The sequence below is a fragment of the Felis catus genome, chromosome C1 (genome assembly GCF_018350175.1).
Source record: "Felis catus isolate Fca126 chromosome C1, F.catus_Fca126_mat1.0, whole genome shotgun sequence".
Lineage (NCBI taxonomy): Eukaryota > Metazoa > Chordata > Mammalia > Carnivora > Felidae > Felis > Felis catus.
The window spans coordinates 9,133,079-9,152,209 of record NC_058375.1 but is presented as its reverse complement, the minus strand read 5'-3'; the positions used below and the strand labels follow the sequence as shown (position 1 = coordinate 9,152,209).

At 43.3% G+C, this 19,131-nt stretch overlaps 1 protein-coding gene across 10 annotated transcripts in view; it reads right to left on the bottom strand.

Moving 5' to 3' along the window:
• VPS13D (vacuolar protein sorting 13 homolog D) overlaps window positions 1-19,131 on the bottom strand; it is a 257,423-nt gene that overhangs the window by 86,587 nt on the left and 151,705 nt on the right. For 9 of the 10 annotated variants that reach the window (XM_023258138.2, XM_045035116.1, XM_023258139.2 and 6 more), the window contains 5 exons: window positions 15,355-15,504; window positions 14,362-14,458; window positions 12,227-12,375; window positions 1,355-1,489; window positions 88-255 (listed from right to left, as the gene is read on the bottom strand). In XM_023258138.2, coding sequence (XP_023113906.2) covers window positions 88-255; window positions 1,355-1,489; window positions 12,227-12,375; window positions 14,362-14,458; window positions 15,355-15,504 — 699 coding nt within the window. Of the gene's footprint in view, window positions 1-87; window positions 256-1,354; window positions 1,490-9,827; window positions 10,026-12,226; window positions 12,376-14,361; window positions 14,459-15,354; window positions 15,505-19,131 lie in introns of those variants that run through there. The other variant, XM_023258142.2, reaches the window with a different exon arrangement.

Sequence of the window (19,131 nt, the reverse complement as noted above, 5' to 3'; positions counted from 1 at the left end):
CACAGCTTATCAGCTATGGCAGGAATCACGGTAACGCAGAGACCCCATGAGGTTAATGACGATGGAATTTCACCTTTAATTCCTTACCTTGGCAGCAGAGTTTGATACGCCATGTGTGACATTTCTGATAAGGCCCCCGACATTTCCATACTTTATCAGTCCAGTAACCCCTTCGGAAACATCATTCAAAAGCCCCATGGGATTGCCGAGAAAGTCCACTGATCCCAGGATCCGAGCTGCCTGGCTGAGGAGCTCCTGTCAAATGGAGCAGAAAGAGAAGATGAAAACCAGCACCTGTTGATACTTGCAGGCAGAATGTCCCAAGCAAAAAGGTTAGAAATCGGTCTTGTCCCCCATTCTCATCAACACCACAATGACCTCTGAATTCTCATCAACTGCAAGTTCCTAGGTTTTCATGAACTCCACCTAAGCTCTCCCAACGCATGTACCCCAGAGATTACTTCCAGGACTCAGAAATACGCCTCGAAGCTATTCCAAAGAATAAATAAAAGCTCTCAAACAGGAAAGACTCTTTACAAACATGTGTTAGTATATACATCACATTCTGATGTTTCTACAAATAGGGAACTCGGCAGCAGCAGGGAGAGTTTTAGAAGGAAAATGAGGGAGGAGAGTATATTGGTAGCACCCCCTATAATCGGCAGGGGGTGGTGCATAAAGAAGGCATGTTTCAGATCTGCCAGCAACCCTCTACTTTCTGCGTCCAGGTTCCAGTGATATCTGCTCTGTCACTCTCCTTGCAGTTTAGTGGAAACATCACCAATTAGGAAAGTTGAGGAAGGAAGCCAAGAAGGAAAGGAGGGACACAGGAGGGAGGAGGGAGAAAAGGGAGCAGGAATAGAATTTTAACTTAGACAGTTAATAAATTTGATATGATCTTGACCTATCTATCGAAGAATCTGGATAATAAATACAAAACAGAAAATGTCCAACTTGATAAAAAGAAAAATTGAAGTTCAACGCTAGGGCAGGATCTCACAGGCTCCAAGAACACTGATGTGGTTGTCAAAAGTTGCTCCATGTCCAGTAAATAGAGAGGTCACAATATTTTGTGTCACCATTAAAGCATCAATTAAACCCTTAAGAGTTGTTACGAATCCAGTGGAAGCCCCCGAGATCAGTTCTCTGAGGGACAAGACCAGCAGCTTGTAAATCAAATACACTGTTTGAGGATTTTCATGATGTGTATGGGCTTCGCAGGCTGTGACCTGACCCCTAACAGCAAATGTTTAACTGGGTTCTCGACAGTAATGTCTTAGTAACCCAAATTCCCAAACACCAAAACAAACATTCTGCTTGTGCTCCAGCCACTAAGTATTTCTCCAAAGCTCACCTCCTGGAAATGTTTGAGGATATCATTGATGATGAACTCCTTGGTCTCATAGGGATGTACCCGAGTAAATGGATCCAGATTAATCACAGCATCCTCAAACCGAATCAGTGGAAATCCCAACGTGCTTTTTAAGGCCTAGTTAGGGAAGAAAGGAAATGACATACTTTAGCCATTTGATGGCCTTCCAGGGCACTATAATTTTGGATTCTGTGAAAACTACAAGTCATATCAATTTGCCAATGAGAGTCAAGGTTTTGATATTTATAAATAAGGATTCTCCCTGTAATTATAAAAGTAAAATATTAGGACAAAAAATATACATGTCACCCAAAGTAACATATATCACATAGAAATGAACATTCTTAGCTTCATACGGTGGCTTCTTATAGTCACCGTTAAGTTTGTGAGAGTCACTAGGTTGTTATATACAGCTGCAGTTGCTTAATTTTCATTGTTACACAGTATGCCAATATATAAATAAAACACAATTTATTAAACCATTGCTGTTGATAAACAGTTGTGCTGTTTCAAATTTTTGCTATTATGAACAATGCTGCTATGAACATTCATGGACACGTCTTTGGGAGCACATTTGTATGCATTTTTCTTGAATACATACCTGGGAGTGGAGCTGCTGTGTCACAAAGAATATACACATTCGACCCTAGTATATACAGCACTGTCAAACAGCTGTCCCCAGCAGCTGAACTGGTTTATACTCCCTTCAGCAGCCTATGAAATTTCCTGTTATTCTACATCCTCATTGACACTTGGTATAGACAGCCTTTTAAAAGACAAATATTCTGATGGGTGTGTAACGGTATGTCAGTGTGTTTTTATTTTTTGTTTTTTTAGTTTTATATTACTTACTTACTTGAGAGAGACAGACACAGTGTGAGTGAGGGAGGGGCAGAGAGAGGGAGAGAGAGAATCCCAACAAGTCTCCCAGTTACCAGCACAGAGCCCAACGTGGGGCTCGAACTCATGAAACCATGAGGTCATGACCTGAGCCAAAGTCAGACGCTTAACCCACTGAGCCACCCACGCACCCCTCTCAGTGTGGCTTTAATTTCCATTTTCCTGTTGAAGAATGCACCTTTTAACACACATATTGGCCATCTGGATATCCTTTTTTGTGAAGTGCCTACTCAAGTCTTTTGCTCATTTTTGTAGTGGGCTGTCTGTTTTTTTCTTATTGCTTTGTAGGAGTTTTTCTTATACATTCGGTATAGGAGTCCCTGGTGAATAGATGTATTACAATTTTTTTTTCCCATTCTGTGACTTATTATTCTTTGAAAGGTGTTCTTTGATGATCAGATATTTTAATTTTTTTAACGTTTATTTATTTTTGAGACAGAGAGAGAGACAGAGCACGAACAGGGGAGGGTCAGAGAGAGGGAGACACAGAATCTGAAACAGGCTCCAGGCTCTGAGCTGTCAGCACAGAGCCCAACGCGGGGCTCGAATCACGGACCGCGAAATCATGACCCGAGCCGAAGTCGGCTGCTTAACCGACTGAGCCACCCAGGTGCCCCCAGATATTCTTTTTTAATGAAATCCAATGTACCAATCTTTTCCTTTATGGTAAGGGTTTTCTGTTTCCTCAGTAAGAAATTATTATCTACACCAAGGTCATAAAGATATTCCCTGTGTGTACCTAAAAAAATTTTATTGCTTAACTTTTCACATTTACATCTATAATCTACTTGGACTTGATTTTTTTTATATGGTGTGAAGCAGAAATCAAGATCCATTTTTTCCAGATGGATATCTACTTGCCTAAGTAATATTTACTGAAATGATCACCCTCTCTCCTACTGCAGTACCGTGTAAACTTTGTCACAAGGTGACTAGCCATATTTACGTATCTGTTTCTCAATTGTTTCATTTTGTTCTGCCTTCTGCCAATACCACCCTGTCTTAATTACTATACTTTTGTAATGAGTTTTGAAATCTGAGAGTATAAGCTCTCCAACTTTGTTTTTAGGATCATCTTGGTTATTCTTTGCACTTTTCATTTCCAAATAAATTTTAGAATCAGCTTGTCAATCTGCCATAAAAAGTTGTTAAATTTTTCATTAAGATCTTACTGAATCTATAGATCAATTTGAGAAGAAAAGACAGCTTCACAGTATGGAGTCTTCCAGTGTATTAATGTGGTATGTCCCCTTATCTATTTAGTTCACTTTTCTCTTAATAACATTCCATTGTTTTCCATACAGAGGTCTTGCATATAACCTTTGCTGGATTTACTCCTAGGTATCTGTGATAGATTAAAAATGGCCAGGGGCACCTGGCTGGCTCAGTTGGTAGAGCGTACATAACTCTTGATCTCAGGGTTGTAAGTTCTAGCCCCACACTGGGTATAGAGATTACTTTAAAAATGGCCATATATTCTTTACATCTTGTAACAGTAGCGCAGACGACTTCATCTGCACTGACCTTGTAAGTTGCTTCAGTCAATAAGATGCAGCAGAGGTAACACTGTGTGACCTCTGAGCCCAGGCTTCAAGAGATCTTGGGAGTTTCTGCTCTGCCCTTTTGATACTTCCACCACGTGAAGAAGCTGAGAGACCACGTGGAAGGAGGTTCTGTTGACAGCCAAGACCTAACACATAAGTAAGGTCATCGTATACGAGTCCGTCTCAGCTGACTGCCAGATGAGTAACCACAGGTCAGTCCAGCAGAAGCCAGCATTCAACAGAGTCCAGCCCACAGAATTGTGAATAAAATGACTGTTTTAAACCGCTAAGTTTTGGGGTGGCTGGTCACACAGCAATAAATAATGATACTGGATTTGATGTTTTCTTAACAATGCTGTAAATTACATCCTTCAAAATTTTCCTTCCCTCTATAATCGTTGCTGACATTGTACACCATCTCCAGTGACCTTCCTAAATTATCCATTCAGTTAACAACTTCTCTGCGCATTCTTTTAGATTTTCTAGGTACATAGAAAATGCTCTCTGCAAGTAATAAAATTTTCATTTTCCTGTTCAGTTCTTATGCCTTTTATTTCTTCTTTAATCTTTCTAGACTTATTGCACTGGCTACAATCTCCAGTAAGACACTGAAGAGTAGGGATAATGAGCACCTTCCCTGCTTTCAGTATCTCACCATTGAGTATGTTTGCCGTAGCTTTTTTATACACATACTTTATCAGATTCCGGCAGTTCCCTTCTATTTTTTGCTTGCTGAGTTCTTATCATAAATAGATGTTGAATTCTGTCAAAAGGCTTTTGTGCGACTATTGAGATAATACTTTTTCTTCTTTTATTTTGTCAATGTGGTAAATTACATGATTTATTTGAAAATGTTAAACCACACTTACATTCCTGGAATAAACCCAATTTAGTTATATTTCTTCTTATTCATTGCTGTATTCGCTTTGTTAATATTTTGTTTGGATTTCTTCCATGTTCATGAAAAAAATTCTAGTCTACAATTTTCCTTTATTACTTATTTTCAAAATATAAATTATAGTTTTCTAGTAAACTTCTCAGACACAGATACGGTTACTCTTTAATACTGTGTGTTTGACAATGCCAACGTCTGGTTTATCTGTGGGTCTGCTTCTAGTGTCTGTTTTTAAAATGAAAACTTTCGGGGCACCTGGGTGGTGCGTCCAGCTTCGGCTCAGGTCATGATCTCACAGTTTGTGAGTTTGAGCCCCGCGTTGGGCTCTGCGCTGACAGCTCAGAGCCTGGAGCCCGTTTCAGATTCTGTGTCTCCCTCTCTCTCTGCCCCTCCCCTGCTTGTGCTCTGTCTCTCTCTCAAAGATAAATAAAATGTAAAAAAAAAAAAAAAAAAAAAAAAAAAAAAAATTAAAATTAAAACTTTCACAGACTTTGCATGAGTCTTTAGTTTCTAGTAGGCGGTTAAAGAGGCTTCATCCAATCAAGATTTGGGCTTTCTCAAGGCTGGATTTCAGTCTTTGTAACTCTTGGTCTATTTCAGTCTTTCTAAGGCCTGGGATAGTTTCAGGCCAGTCGTCTCAACTGACAACCAATTCTGTTCCTCCTCTTTTCCTCTCCCTAGCACCAGAAAACTGCTAAAAGGTCTACTTAGTTTTCCCACCTCTCAACTGTTACTTCTTGCCCGGCTTCTCTCAGACTAGGTTGCCTAGAGACTGGCACCTGCCTCAAGACATACAGCAGCTCAGACCGCCAGGGTCTCTATTCTGCCTGTCCCTTCTCTCTAAGATACGAGCGCGACAGTTACCAGCTTAGTATCTATCTAATGTTTGCTATGTCAGTCCCATGAGACCACCAAAAGCCTCACTCAGACTCTGCCTTTTGGCAGCTGCTTTCTGCTTGACTTCTCTGCCTTTCAACACATACCAGTTACACATTCGAACTATCTCAAGAGTAAAGGCAGAGTAAATGGTGGGCTCACTTATCAAGTTTCCTTCCTCACATAAATCTTGGACTCTCAAGTCCTAGATATCTTGGTAGCTTTCCGTTACCTTCAAGCAGACTTTTGGTTTTTTTTTTTTTTTTCTATCGAGCTTTTCTTGTAATTCTTGGCTAATCTTGGTTTGCTATAAGCCAGTTAACAATTTCCAGATTTGGTCTATTTTCCAATTACATATTTTTATTTTATTTATTTTTTATTTGAGAGAGAGAGAGAGAGTGAACAGGGAAAGGAGGGGAGAGAGAGAGAGAGAGAGAGAGAGAGAGAGAGAGAGAGAGAGAGAGAGAGAGAATTTCAAGCAGGCTTCATGCCCAGTATGGAGCCTGATGCAGGGCTCAATCCCATGACCCTAGGATCATAACCTGAGCCGAAATCAAGAGTCGGGGGTGCTCAACTGAATGAACCACCCAGGTGCCCCACCATACTTTATTTTAACAAGATTGGGAGGAGGGGTTCCTGGGTGGCTCAGTCAGTTAAGCATCCGACTCTTGATTTCGGCTCAGATCATGATCTCACGGTTCATGAGACTGAGCCCCATATCAGGCTCTGTGCTGACAGCATGGAGTCCGCTTGGAATTCTCTCCCTCCCACTCTCTGCTCCTCCCCTGCTCACTCTCCCTTTCTTTCAAAATAAGTAAACATTAAAAAAAAAAAAAACCTTAACAAGATTGATATTGCAAGGATTTTAGAGAGTATGCGAAATACTCTTCTTTGAATGTGAAAACACTTTTTTCATTTTTTTTTTTTTGAAGGAGAGAGAGAGAGAGAGAGAGAGAGCGCGCGAGCATGAGCGGGGGAGGAGCAGAGAGAGAGGGAGACACAGGATCCGAAGCAGCCTCCAGGCTCTGAGCTGTCGCACAGAGCCTGATGCGGGGCTCGAACCCACAAACTGTGAGATCATGACCTGAGCCGAAGCCAGACGCTCAACCGACTGAGCCACCCAGGTGCCCCTGAAAACACTTCTTCATGCTAATAATGTTAGTAACTCTCTGATCCACACTGAATCTTTCCTTATATACAGTGTAAATAATCCATCTGATTTTCTATTTTTCCATATGGCTATCTAGTTGGTCTAACAGCACTTACTAAAACATCTATATATTGCCCCCACTAAATTAAATGTCTTTACAGTAAAACCTCATGTGTAATTTAATGAACCTTCTATTTTCTCCTTTATTTTTTCATCTTTTAGCATGTATTTTCAGAGGCTGCCTTAGATTCTTTTGGGACAAGAGCATGTTTAATTGAAATGAAATCATGTAACTGAAGAAAATACAGAAGAAATTGCTTAAAACCATGGAATGGGGAAACTTTTTTGGGACTCCAAACATATATTCAAAAAGGTCAAAGACTGGTGGATTTGACAACATAAAAATCAAAAGCTTTTATAGGATTAAAAAAGAACCCATATACACATCAAAAGTAAAGCAAAAAGACAAATGAAAAAATGAAGGAAAAAACCTTGCAACTTACATCAAAGACAAAACTTACATGAAGAGCTTCTACAATTACAGGTGATTAAAGACCAGTAATAGGATTTAAAAAATGGGCAAAGTGATAAACGGCAGAAAAGATTGGTTCTCAGAGGAAAAGGATGGCCCTTCAACAAGAGGGGTCAGAAGTAGAGGAAAAGAAAGCTGTGACGAAGACAAAGAAACAAACAGAAGATAAGAGGAGAACCAGAAAGGAATGGGGAGGCCCGCGATCCCGAATACGGCAGAGGACCCTACAGACACGAGGTCGGAAAAAAGGCCCCCCGATCTGGGGCCTCGGGAAGTCACGAGAAACCTCCTACTACATAATGTGAGAACAAAACTTTTTAGAGATTAAGAGCGCTCTTAGGTTAATTCAGCCTAACCCTCTCATTTTTTTAAATAAATAAAGCCGGAGAAATGTTAAGTAGATGACCCAAACTCGTGCGGTTAGTTATCAGGAGATTTTCAACTTGCACGTGCTCATTGGCACAAAAGTAACCACCTGGTAGGTGGAAAGCATGAAGATCGGAATGGAGGATTATGTTGTTTCTCTTGAAAAACTTTCCGCTGTTCATTCACACGTGCTTCACCCATCCACGTGCTGGTGACAGAGAAACTGAGGCCCAGCGGGCTTAACGGCTTTGCTTAGAGCCCCACGATAAATCTGCCGGGAAAGGTGGGGACATCGGTTCGGCAGTTTGTTTTGCCAACACAACCCTGAACGCTACTCTCGTCTCAGAGAAGAGGAAATGAGATCCAAACAAAGGCTTAAGGCAAAAGCTTTTTTACCCCAACTTCCTCATCGTAACCAAATACTGAAGAAGAGGTACCATTCGGAGTAGCAAAGACTTTGAAACCTCCCCCAAGTTGTCAAAACCCTCACGAGAGACACCATCCCCTTTCTGAATGGCTAATGTGCTTTGTCTGAACCAAGGAAATATCGGCCCTTTGGTAAAACTCTTTACCTCGTCATTTCTGCCTTGGGGCCTCCCACATTGGACAAGGCGGAGAGATGCAGCCTTTGGTACGAATTATCCTGCCACCTTCAGGTTGTTCCGGTCAAAGTGAAAGAGATGAGAGGGAAAGAGCCAAACAGGGCTCTCTCCCGCAGTGACCGACCAATCAAGTACAGTAGTATACAAAGCTGATGCTTATTTACTTAAGGAGCAGATAGTTTCCTGTTATAAAACGGATTCTGGAGAAAGCAACGTGTGCGCAGAAGTTCCCAATAAAACTAGGACACTGTCCATTCCTACCTCCTCCAGACGAAAACCGCTGAAGTCTTCCAGAAACTTTACAGAGTCAAAAGAAGAAATACCTGTCCATATGCCATAAGGTCTCGGATCACAAGCCAGTCCCTGGCCCACGTCCTTCCCTTTCTTAGTTTATCCTGCACTAAACAAAACTGTCTGGAATTCATTCTTTAAAGGTTTATTTATGGTACATAGAGACTGTTTATGTGAAGCAGGGTATTTGCCCATTTCCCTCCCGGGACAGTGTTTAAAACTACAGGGATATTTCCCTCTCTGGCACTTTCTGAAATACAATTAACAATACTGGATCTTTTTTCCTTTTAACAAATCTGGTTTTTATTTAGGGAGGGGAGGAAAAAAGTAAAGGGTCTGAAGTTTCCCAACAAATTATTTCAAGCCTTTGAGAAGACAGTTTTAGGCTTTTTAAATAGTGTCTTTGTTTGAAATTCCCCCTCACCCCCACCCTCCTGCTCTCTGACCATTAAAATGTGGGTTTTCTTCCAAACTAGATTGCTCAATTAAAGCCCTTCTTTTGTAATACCCCAATGCTCTAAATGGGAAACGGACTGCATGCTGGAGGCCACCTCGTGAAACCTTTTAAAGGCTCCTGGCTTCTTTTGATCTTGAAAAAAAACAAAGTACATAGAAACTACCTGGCGTTTTCGATATTACTCTGCTACCCTCTAACACACACGCTTGGGAGTATAATGGGGAGGGGAGTGGAAGGGAGGAATGTGTGTGCACTTGTGAAATGGAACTATTATCTCCCCCTTCTCCCATCACGGAGAAAGGAATCCAATCGAGACAGCAGATGGGAAACTGCTCCGAGTCCTTCTCAACAGACACTATATCTGGCAATAACGTACCCTCAGCATAAACCTGAAGAGGCTTCCCCGTGAGATTTCTGACAGCCTCACTCCTGGCCTGGAGTCAAGAGAATCAAGATAATTATTCCTTCAATACCAAAGACATGGTTACCTTTTAGTCAGACTCTTGTGATCCCCATTCTGGGACAGCACTCCGTTCCCTAAGTACACACTTTAAGCAGTACATATTCATCTCCAAGAGCATATCGCTCTTCCCAAGAGCTACTAATAAGGGGATATTACTCTGTTAGGAAACTCTCTGAATAAATGACATTATTTTATGAGCCCCCGACTCCACCAGGAGAACTCGAGACACAGTAAAACGGTGACTCCCACAGGCTGACAATTTAACTCTGAAGCCCCAATTCCCTGACACCCTGCCTGAGACACGGATGTGCCCCCATCACGGTGCCCCCCCCTCCCCCCGCCCCACACCTCAGGACAGGGCCGCTCCGCTCAACTTCTTTAACAATCGTTTGAAAACGCCTTCCAACGGATCCTCAGAACAGTGCCGAACGAAACATTCAACTTAACCGGTTCCCAGTTCGTCGTGGAGCATACACGCAGGCACGGAGACCACGTGACTGGGGGTCTGGCGCTACTTCAGCTGTAAGAAGCCATATTGCATTTGGCAGTCTGGGGGAAGTTCTCTGCTGGGAGCAATCTGAAAGGAATAGTTAGGTGTCTGTGTTTCTAAGGAAGATGATTTAAAAAACAAGAAGTCCTTCACTCTCAGGAAATGCTTAACATTGGTTTGTTGGGCGAGTGCCAGGTGCTCTGGGGGAATATACACTTTATCAAACAAACCCATTCCAAAGGGTCACGTAAGTCAAGTGGATACTTGGGGATATTAGCAAGATAGTGGTTTTCCCATGGATTTTCCCCCCACTCTCATGCTAATTGTAAGTATCTTCAGTCTCCTGGGAAACATGAAATTAAAGCCAATCAAGCAGACAGGAGAGTCCGCCGGAAAGGGCACACCGCGCTGTTCTCGCCACGGCGGCAAACAATCCCCGCGACTCTGGTCCTGCCCGGCACGCTCCCAACGGCTCACGCCCGGCTCGCCGCGGGACTGAAGCAGTCACCCTCGCCCTACCAAGTATGATCTGGCGTCGACCAGACTATACTGTCTCGTTACCTATATGTCTATTTTAGAAGTTGTGTGTTGGCAGACTGCATCACATGAGGCCCACACATGTGTTTTGTTAGGCCCACAAGGTTTTTAAAGAAAACAACTCAAATCAGTTGCCAACATTTCAAAACCAGGAGATTCCACATAAAAATCCAGATTTCCGGCTTCACTTTAAAAATCTGAAGCTCCGGCAACACTGGGTTCACATTACCCTATGACAGCAACGGGCTGGAGCTGAGCCGAGGCTGCCCCCTCAGACGAAGCGGGCACGCCCCGCGTGCAATGGTCCCCACCATACCGCTTCACTTAATACATTGCTGCCACAGTCCCCGTAGGCATCTGAATTTACAACTCCAAGTTGATTCCTTATTTGTTCAGGCCTATAGCTATTCCTACTCAGAAGAGAGACCATCATGTGGCATCTCAAAGGCGGCAGCATGGGGCAGTGGAGATGTCCTCGGCTGGTGGTTAGTGGTGAGATGAGTGCCTTGATAACCGTCTGCAAGGGCAACGAAGGAAAGAGCCAGAAGCAATGGGGTCAAGCTGCAGCGAGGCAGATTTAGACGCAATCTAAGCGAAGACCTAACAACCACCGGGTCCACTCCTGTTCCCATTACATCTACCTCCACAGGCTTGAGTGGAAGAACGTGCTGAACTCCAACATCCTTGTTCACTGAGCAGGAGGATCGCTGAAGACTCTTACAGCTCTAAAATTTCCTGAGGCCCCAGGCACCCGGGTGGCTCAGTTGGTTAAGCGTCCAACTTCGGCTCAGGTCATGATCTCATGGCTCGTGGGTTCGAGCCCCACACTGGGCTCTGTGCTGACAACTCAGAGCCAGCAGCCCGCTTCAGATTCTGTGTCTCCCTCTCTCTGCCCCTCCACTGCCCACCTGCCCCCCCCCACCAATCTCTCTCTCAAAAAAAAAAAACACTAAAAAATTTTTGTTTAATTTTCTCAGGCCTTACGTTCTGGAGGGGCATCTAGATAGCATATTGCATAGTACAGCACAGTACAAACTTTACAGTCGCATAGACTTGGATTTAAATCCCATCCCCATCCCTCAAAGTAGATCATATTGCAGCAAACAAAGATGAAATTCGGGGTCTCTCTGTCAAATGTGTATCAGGATGATCTGCAGGAGTGTCACATTCAGATATGGTGGTAGGCAAGGCCACATCTCAGTGGTATGCAGTTGAGTGTGTTCCTTGAAGGTGGTAGACGTTTCTAGTATCAACCCTTCACAAAGAGGTGCATACTCAGGAGGAGAGAACTAGGAGGACAGGCAGGCAGGGCTCTGGCACAAAAGGAAGATACTATCTTGGTTGCGGCTTTTCTCGTGAATCTGGGAGTGGCCCTAGGAAAGTAGGTCCTTAGTTCATTGAGGTAACACCAAGAGCTAAACAGATGGCAGATGGGTTTTATGTCATTCTCTGTTCACTCACATTACTCCTCAATCTTTAGCAAAGGCATACTTAAACATAAAAAAACAAGCCGCATATATGTATACATACTATACATACGTATATACACACACATATGTATATACAGTATACATACACATATACTTACATATACATACCTATACATACATATACACGTCAAACCTTCAGAACGGGAAATCTGGAAAAATATCTGCTACAAATGATGATACTGGACAGAAAAGGCCAATAGTAAACACATTCATTCTTTTCCAGGGAAAGTCATTTTATAACTTACCCAGGTATCGGCTCACCTTAAGATCCAATGGAAGCTTGTTGGAGGTGAACACACTCAGCTTGATCTGGGGAATGCTGATTTTGAGATTTTCAAAGTAATATCGAATTGGTGTTCCACCTTGCTCAGCAGTCTTTTCATGGAGGTTTTCATCATACTTTTCCACCTCTGGTACAAAGTAAAACGGTGAATTAAAACAAAACAAAAATGAACCTCCTGAAGTCTCATAATTCCAATGTTTGTGTTCGTGTTGAAAAAAATTCACAGAAAAATGTAAATATCTATTTCTGTGAACTTAGTTTTTCAGGGTTTGGCGGTGTGTACGGTATCCTGATGTCATTGCTTTGTAAAAGCAGACCTGTTTCATGCTGTTTACCGAAAAAGTACAATAGCCTAACCCTTTGATTTGCGATGCTGTGCCATCTGGCAGATGTCATCTTTGGAAAAACTAATGCAGGTGGGGAAGCCAAAGGCCACGGGCGTGTTTGTTGGCAATGAGTTTTCTAGAAACTGTGTTGCTGTTGTTATTATTATGATTATTATAAACGACCCAGGTTATCAGAACTTATTTTGTATTTGGAGTGTAGTTTAACTGAATCATAATGAACAACATGATCAATTAAATAATGCAGCTGAATGAAACAGAGTGCCTTAAAAGAGAAACAGGCTGCAGGCTCTAGAGAAGTGACATCATGGCAGTAAGCAAGCACCTTCTCTCCCAAATGGTGGACATTTGTTAAAGTAGCGGAGTCAAGGCGGATTTTTTTTTTACTTCTCACGAAGTAAAAAGGATTAACATGGGCTCGCACACAGTAATGGGCTCGGTTATTTTCTCCTGTACCCACGCCCACCCGGCCAGCTTATTTTCACTTGGCTTCACGTGCCTTAGAAATAAAACCAAGGAGATTGTACAAAGCTGCCTATCAAACAAATTTATACCATCAGCTATCATAGTTGTATTTACAGAAAGAAAGGAAATAGGTTTTAGAAAATGATACTGCAACAGACACCTGCTTATCCGTATTCAGGGAACAGAAATAGTTATAGAAAGTGGAGACGCCCCAGTGAAAGACAGGCCAGGATTTTACAAAAGTCTAAATCATTTCTACAATGTTTGGTGAGAAATTTACTCAGAGAAACCTACGAGAACACCATGTCCAACAGAATTTAAAGTAAAACTTCCCAGGAAGGCGCCAAAAGAGAATGGCTACGTGGCAGGCAGGCCCTCAAGTGGCTGTCCCAATCCGAAGTGGAGAACACAGTTTTCAACAGATAGGATCTTCCTCTTGATCCCAATTACACTTAAATGTAAATTCTAAGTCTGGGTTAAAGAGCAAAAATATTTGTCTGGCACTGTTTGTATGTGTGTACATATGTACACATGTCCCCAGTGATTTTTGTCTCTAGCCAATGTGGGCGCATAAACATAAGTCTATCTTATAATTTCTTCAGGCTCGATATTTGGTTTAGTCTTCAAAAGACTAAGCATTACTGACTTCTTTCTAAGCTCTATATACAGTCTTACAAAGGCCATGAGGAGGTATCTAAAATAAAGAGACGAAAGCAAAATGATTTCTATAGCAACTGCTAGAAAAATTTAGGTTTTCAATAGCTTATCTTACTCCCCTCTCCACAGAAGAGTCCAGTAACTAGAAAGCCTGGTAATGACATTAAGGCATAAGGGTATGATTGTAAAAAGGTAAGAAGTTAAGGCTAGCCAATTTTTTTTTCCTCATCTAAACCAAAGGAACTGCCGAAGGGATTTCTGATTCTTGGCCCTGAGTCTGTTTAATAAACAAAGGTTAGGAAACAAAGTGATTTGCTAAATGACTAACATCATTTCTGTTATCCTAGAGCAGATGAGTCAAAAAAACACACTACAAAGAGGAAAAGTGTGCTGTTTCCCAAAGGCTTACCCCCGGGTACTCCGGGATACCTCTGAGAAGCTTCCTTCGTGCCCATGTCAGCCCTGCAGTCAACAAGCCATACTCGGAAAGAAAACCACTGAGACACAAGCCTTGGCTTCCGGGCTCAGGTTGTGAGGCGCAAAGGGAGCTTGTCGGGCACCCGGAGGCCACCCGTTTTCATAAGCAGACTAAGAAATGCCATTCTTCGGTCAACTCCCAGACACACACCTAGAGCATTCAACGGTACCTGATTCTGCTTGATCATAGCCAAAAAAACTCAGCAGCTTGAGAAGCAGTTTCTCCTCAATTTGCACTGTGAATCTCTGAGCCGTGACCATCAGATGCTAGAGATAAAGAAATTCTGATTAAAAGTGTGAACGCCAGAAGGAACTCTTACCTGTGCCAGTAAGAAGGCCCCAAATGACAACGGTATGGTTTCTTCACTCATGGGATCATATAATCACGTTGCCAAATGATCCCTGGCTCATCTCTCTCTCTCTACTGTTACAGTTAGCCAAAAATCCCAGATGTTTAATAGACAATTCGCCACCCTGTTGTTTGGTTTCTGGGGCACCCGTGTCTCCTCTGTCGGGATCACACCTGCAGATGCACTGCCACGGACAGCGTAACGGCACTGAGTTTCCGCGGACAGTAGTTACTTTAAGGAACAGTAGGAAATGAGGGCCGCGTACAGGCTTGGCCCCCATTGGCACTGGTGACAAAGGACCAGAAATATGGGAAGCAACCTCTTAGCTCCCACTTCTCCAGAATCTGCTGCTGTAACAGCTAGCTTGTACATGGAAACTTATTTACGAAAGAAAGTGACCTGCTTTTATTAAACAGTGTGGCAGCTTACCCAAGAGCACATCTGTCCTGAGGGCAGACCCCTCCTACCACTCCTTTTCTAATTACTCTCTTTTAAGAACACATCTGGATCATGCCTGGTCCTGACCAATCTGGACGATGCTATGCTTTCCCACAGACTTCACTTCGATGAATACAGACTCTCGCCTATATGCCTATATGGATTCGGCACAATCACGCACAAGGTCATCGAAATCACAGTTGTGAGAAGAGTTGCTGTAAATTCCTCGACACCGTGGGGTGAGTCACTCGTGCCTCAACCCCACAGGACTACTCCCAGCCACACCCCTCATTGCTGCTCGGAGACCCGGCTGAGAGAGAACAAATCGCCCCCCTGCCACCGTGCCAGGCCCGCCAGCCTCTCCCACCCACCTACCTTGTAGATGTTGGTCAGCGCGCTCTTACTGGGGAACTTCACCGCGTTCACTTGCACGGCAGGGCCGGTCTCAATGACCTCATTCTCGTTGCTCAGGGGAGTCACATAGAGCATGAAGGGCTGAGTGGTACCAATGAGCTGATTGTCCACCTAACGCACGAAAAGGCAGCGAATCAAAACGAGAACACACAATGGCTCAGTTCTCAGTTTTTACCTTTAAGTGGGGTCTCATCACGTGTAGGATACTCAGAAAGTACCCACGTTACTGTGTCTCAACGGCAGCTGGAAAAATATACCTGCACTGACGGCCAGCACTGAATGCAGCAGGAATCACAACAGAAGCTACCCTTTATTTGGGCACCAAGCTAGTCTCCTTGAACGCGTGGGACCTTGCACCACCGAGTCACGGGACACCGGTGGTGTCAGAGTTACTAGAGTCTGGGCTCTACTCAGCAATCCTCACCACAACCTCCTGAGGACTATCCCTGTCCTCACATCACAGATGAAGAAGCTGAGACCCGAGGCCCTTGCTTAAGGCTGCACAGCTGGTCAATCACAGAACTACAACTTGACTCTGTTGGCCTGACCCCAAGCCCAGCGCTCCCAACCACCATGCTACTGACGAATGAAGTGAACGGACACTAGGCAACGAAAACCAGGGCATCAGGAGCGCAAGCGGCTACCAAATGGAAACGGTGGTCTGTCCTAAAGTCAAGTCCCTGCCAGGAAGGAAACAGTGACGTCAGTGGCATTAGGGATGGCTCTAATCACCCACGCCCGTCAGCACCATAACTGAGAACGCACGCTACACTCCGCCATGTTTACGGATGTCAGAAGGCTCACTGCAGGAAGCAGCCACCTCCACTGTTTGCCACCAAAACTCCGTACCAGAAGGAGGAAAGAGAACATCTGTTGGGAACCCCTAGCGTACTTCCACACATCACCTAGCATACCCCTTACTACCACTCTAATGGCTAAGTATTATTCCTCCCCATTTTACAAACACGTGAACAGAAGCTTAGAGACATTAAGTCGCTTGTCCAGACACACAGAGCTAGTAGGCAGAAGAGCTGGGATTCAAATGCAGGCATTTCTGGCACAAATCCTGCGACCCTTCCATCAGATCACATGGACTGCCACACAGCCCTTTGTATAAACTGCTGGCTGTCGAGGTGCAGAGGTAAGGGCAAGGCCATGAACACTTTTTCCCACTTCCGTCCTTGCCCTACTGTGTACTCCCCTCCACAGCAGCGACACTCGTCTTCCAAAAGTACAAATCAAGTCATGCCCCTCCTTCCTTTCCACCTGTCAGTGGCTTCCCTTTCTCTTAGGATGAAACCAAACTTCTCCCCATGGCCTGGGGGATGTAGACACTGCCCATTTCCTTGTCTTCGCCACAGAGCACTCTCCTCCACAGAGCACTCTCTTATGACCCCCACACATGAGCCTACCAGTTGTTTCTCAAAAGTGGGCAACTCTCCCCACTCAGAGGCTCTGGATTCGGAGGGAATGCTTTTTAGCCTCAAATCCTTCTCCATGGCTCGCTCAATGTCTTCTTCGAAGTTCAGCTCTCACTTCTCAGGAAAACCTTCCAGGGCCACTTGATCTAAAAAGCAGCTCGATCCCGCTTTATTCTTTATGACTGTATTCACAGCTGCTAATTATTTATTCACTTGCTTGCATATTTATTGGCTGACTTCTTCTCTCGGCTGTTACCCAAAGAGAGCAGAAACCTCATCTTCTGAGTTATGACTGTATCTCCAGATACAGCTGATGCTTAAGACTTTACTGAGTGAATGAATCACCTGTCATATCCAATAGAGGAAAGAACAGGAAAGTTCTCACCCTGGTCTGACCTCTCCTTTGTTCTTTCCCCAAACATATTTGATACAAGATGTGTAAGAGTTAGGAATTCTAGTTTTATTCTCCAATTAGATTAGATGCTCCCTAAGGACGGGCCTGTATTTTCTATTTTTAAATGTTCTCACAGTGCTGTAATCATAGTAAACACTCAAATCTATTTTCTATGATTTACAGCACACATTAAATCAAAAGGTATTGTAGTAGAAAAAAAAATTTTTTAATTAAAAAGTTAATGAAATTCACAAAGAACAAATGACTCCATGGATCTTCCTCTGTAAGGTCAAAAATGAAAGACAAAGAAATTAGAAGCACAAGATATTAACTTTCTCTCTGTCCTCAAACAAATGGGATGTGATTAGCCTGAACTATCTGCTCTTTGTGATACAGGATAAAAGAAAACATTTTTCTGAAAGGGGGTTTCGGGGCGATGGAAGTGCATGCCGTGAGCGGGAGCAGGAGGCTGCCCACCTGGGGAAGGAAGTACAGTCTAGGTCTTTGGATCCGTCCGGAAATATTTACCAGGAAGTGTTTTCCTGAACACGTCAACCCTGGTGGAGGCTGGGATAAAGGCCTGCAAGTGTGATGCTACCAGAGAAGAGCTGTCTTAGCGTGACAACAAAACTCTGGCAGAAACTGTCAAAATCAACCTTTTCAGAACTCCGAGCTAACCAAAGGCTTGCAACGACCCAGGGATCAGTTACTGGAAACTCAGCAAGAACGGTGAGCTCTGTGGCGTTCCCATGATCCTTTCCCATCCGCTTTCTCCAGGTCCAAAGAGGCCTCGAAAACCAACAGCCCCGCACCCTGGCAGCCAGTGGGGGAGGGGCAGGGACCAGCTTCCAGCTCCCCTAAAAGCTCCATTCCCAGAGAACTGTCACGTTTGGGGCTTGTCTGGCACGTCTCCCATTCCTGGTATCAGTAATTTGTGTCTTCTCTTTTTTTCTCCTGATCAGACTCATTAGAGGACTGCTAACTTTACGGATCTTCTCAAAGAACCAGCTTTTGAGGGTTTTCTTGTTTTGTTTTGTTTTTTTTACTGTAGTTGCTGGTTTCTTTTTCAGTGATTCCCATTGGGATTTTTATTATTTCCTTTCTTCTGTTTATTTTGGGCTTAATTTGTTGTTGTTGTTCAGTTTCTTAAGATGACACCTGAATTCATGGTTTTCAGACCTTTCTCCTCTAATATTTAGCGCTATAAATCTCACTTCGGTACAGGTTCAGTGAGTGGCGTTCCGCTGATTCTGAGACGTCGGTTTTCATCTTCATTCAGTTCAAAATATTTCCTAATTTCTATTAGATTTCTATTCATTTCTTTGACCCATGGGCTATTCAGAAGCGTGTTTTATAGTTTCTAAACATTTGGGGGATTTTTCCAGCTATCTTTCTGTTATTTCAATTTGATTCCATTGTGATCAAAGGACATACCGTGTGACTTGAGTCCTTTTGCCCTTGGGAATTGTCTCCTGGTCCAGAATGGGGTCTCTCTTGGAAATGTTTCACCTGCACTTGAGAAGAACGTGTTCTCTGCTGTTGCTAGGTGGACTGCTGGATAAATGTCAATTAGGTCTACCTGGCTGGGAGTGCTATTCAAATCTAGTATGGCTGTGATTACTTGCTGCTTATGTGCTTATTCTATCGATTATTCACAGAGGGCAACGGAATCTTCTACTATAACCATGTACTTGTTCATTTCTTCTTTCAGTGCTATCAATTTTTGCTTCCTATATTTCAAAGCCCCACAATCACGTATGTAAATAGGATCGTTATGGCCTCCTGACAAACTCTTTTATCGTTAGGGAATTCTCTTCCTTATTCCTGGTAATATGCTTTGCTCTGCAATTGATTCTGATGGTAATCAGAATCACTATCAGTGAATCACTCTCTTATGATTCCACTCTCTTATGACTAGGCCTA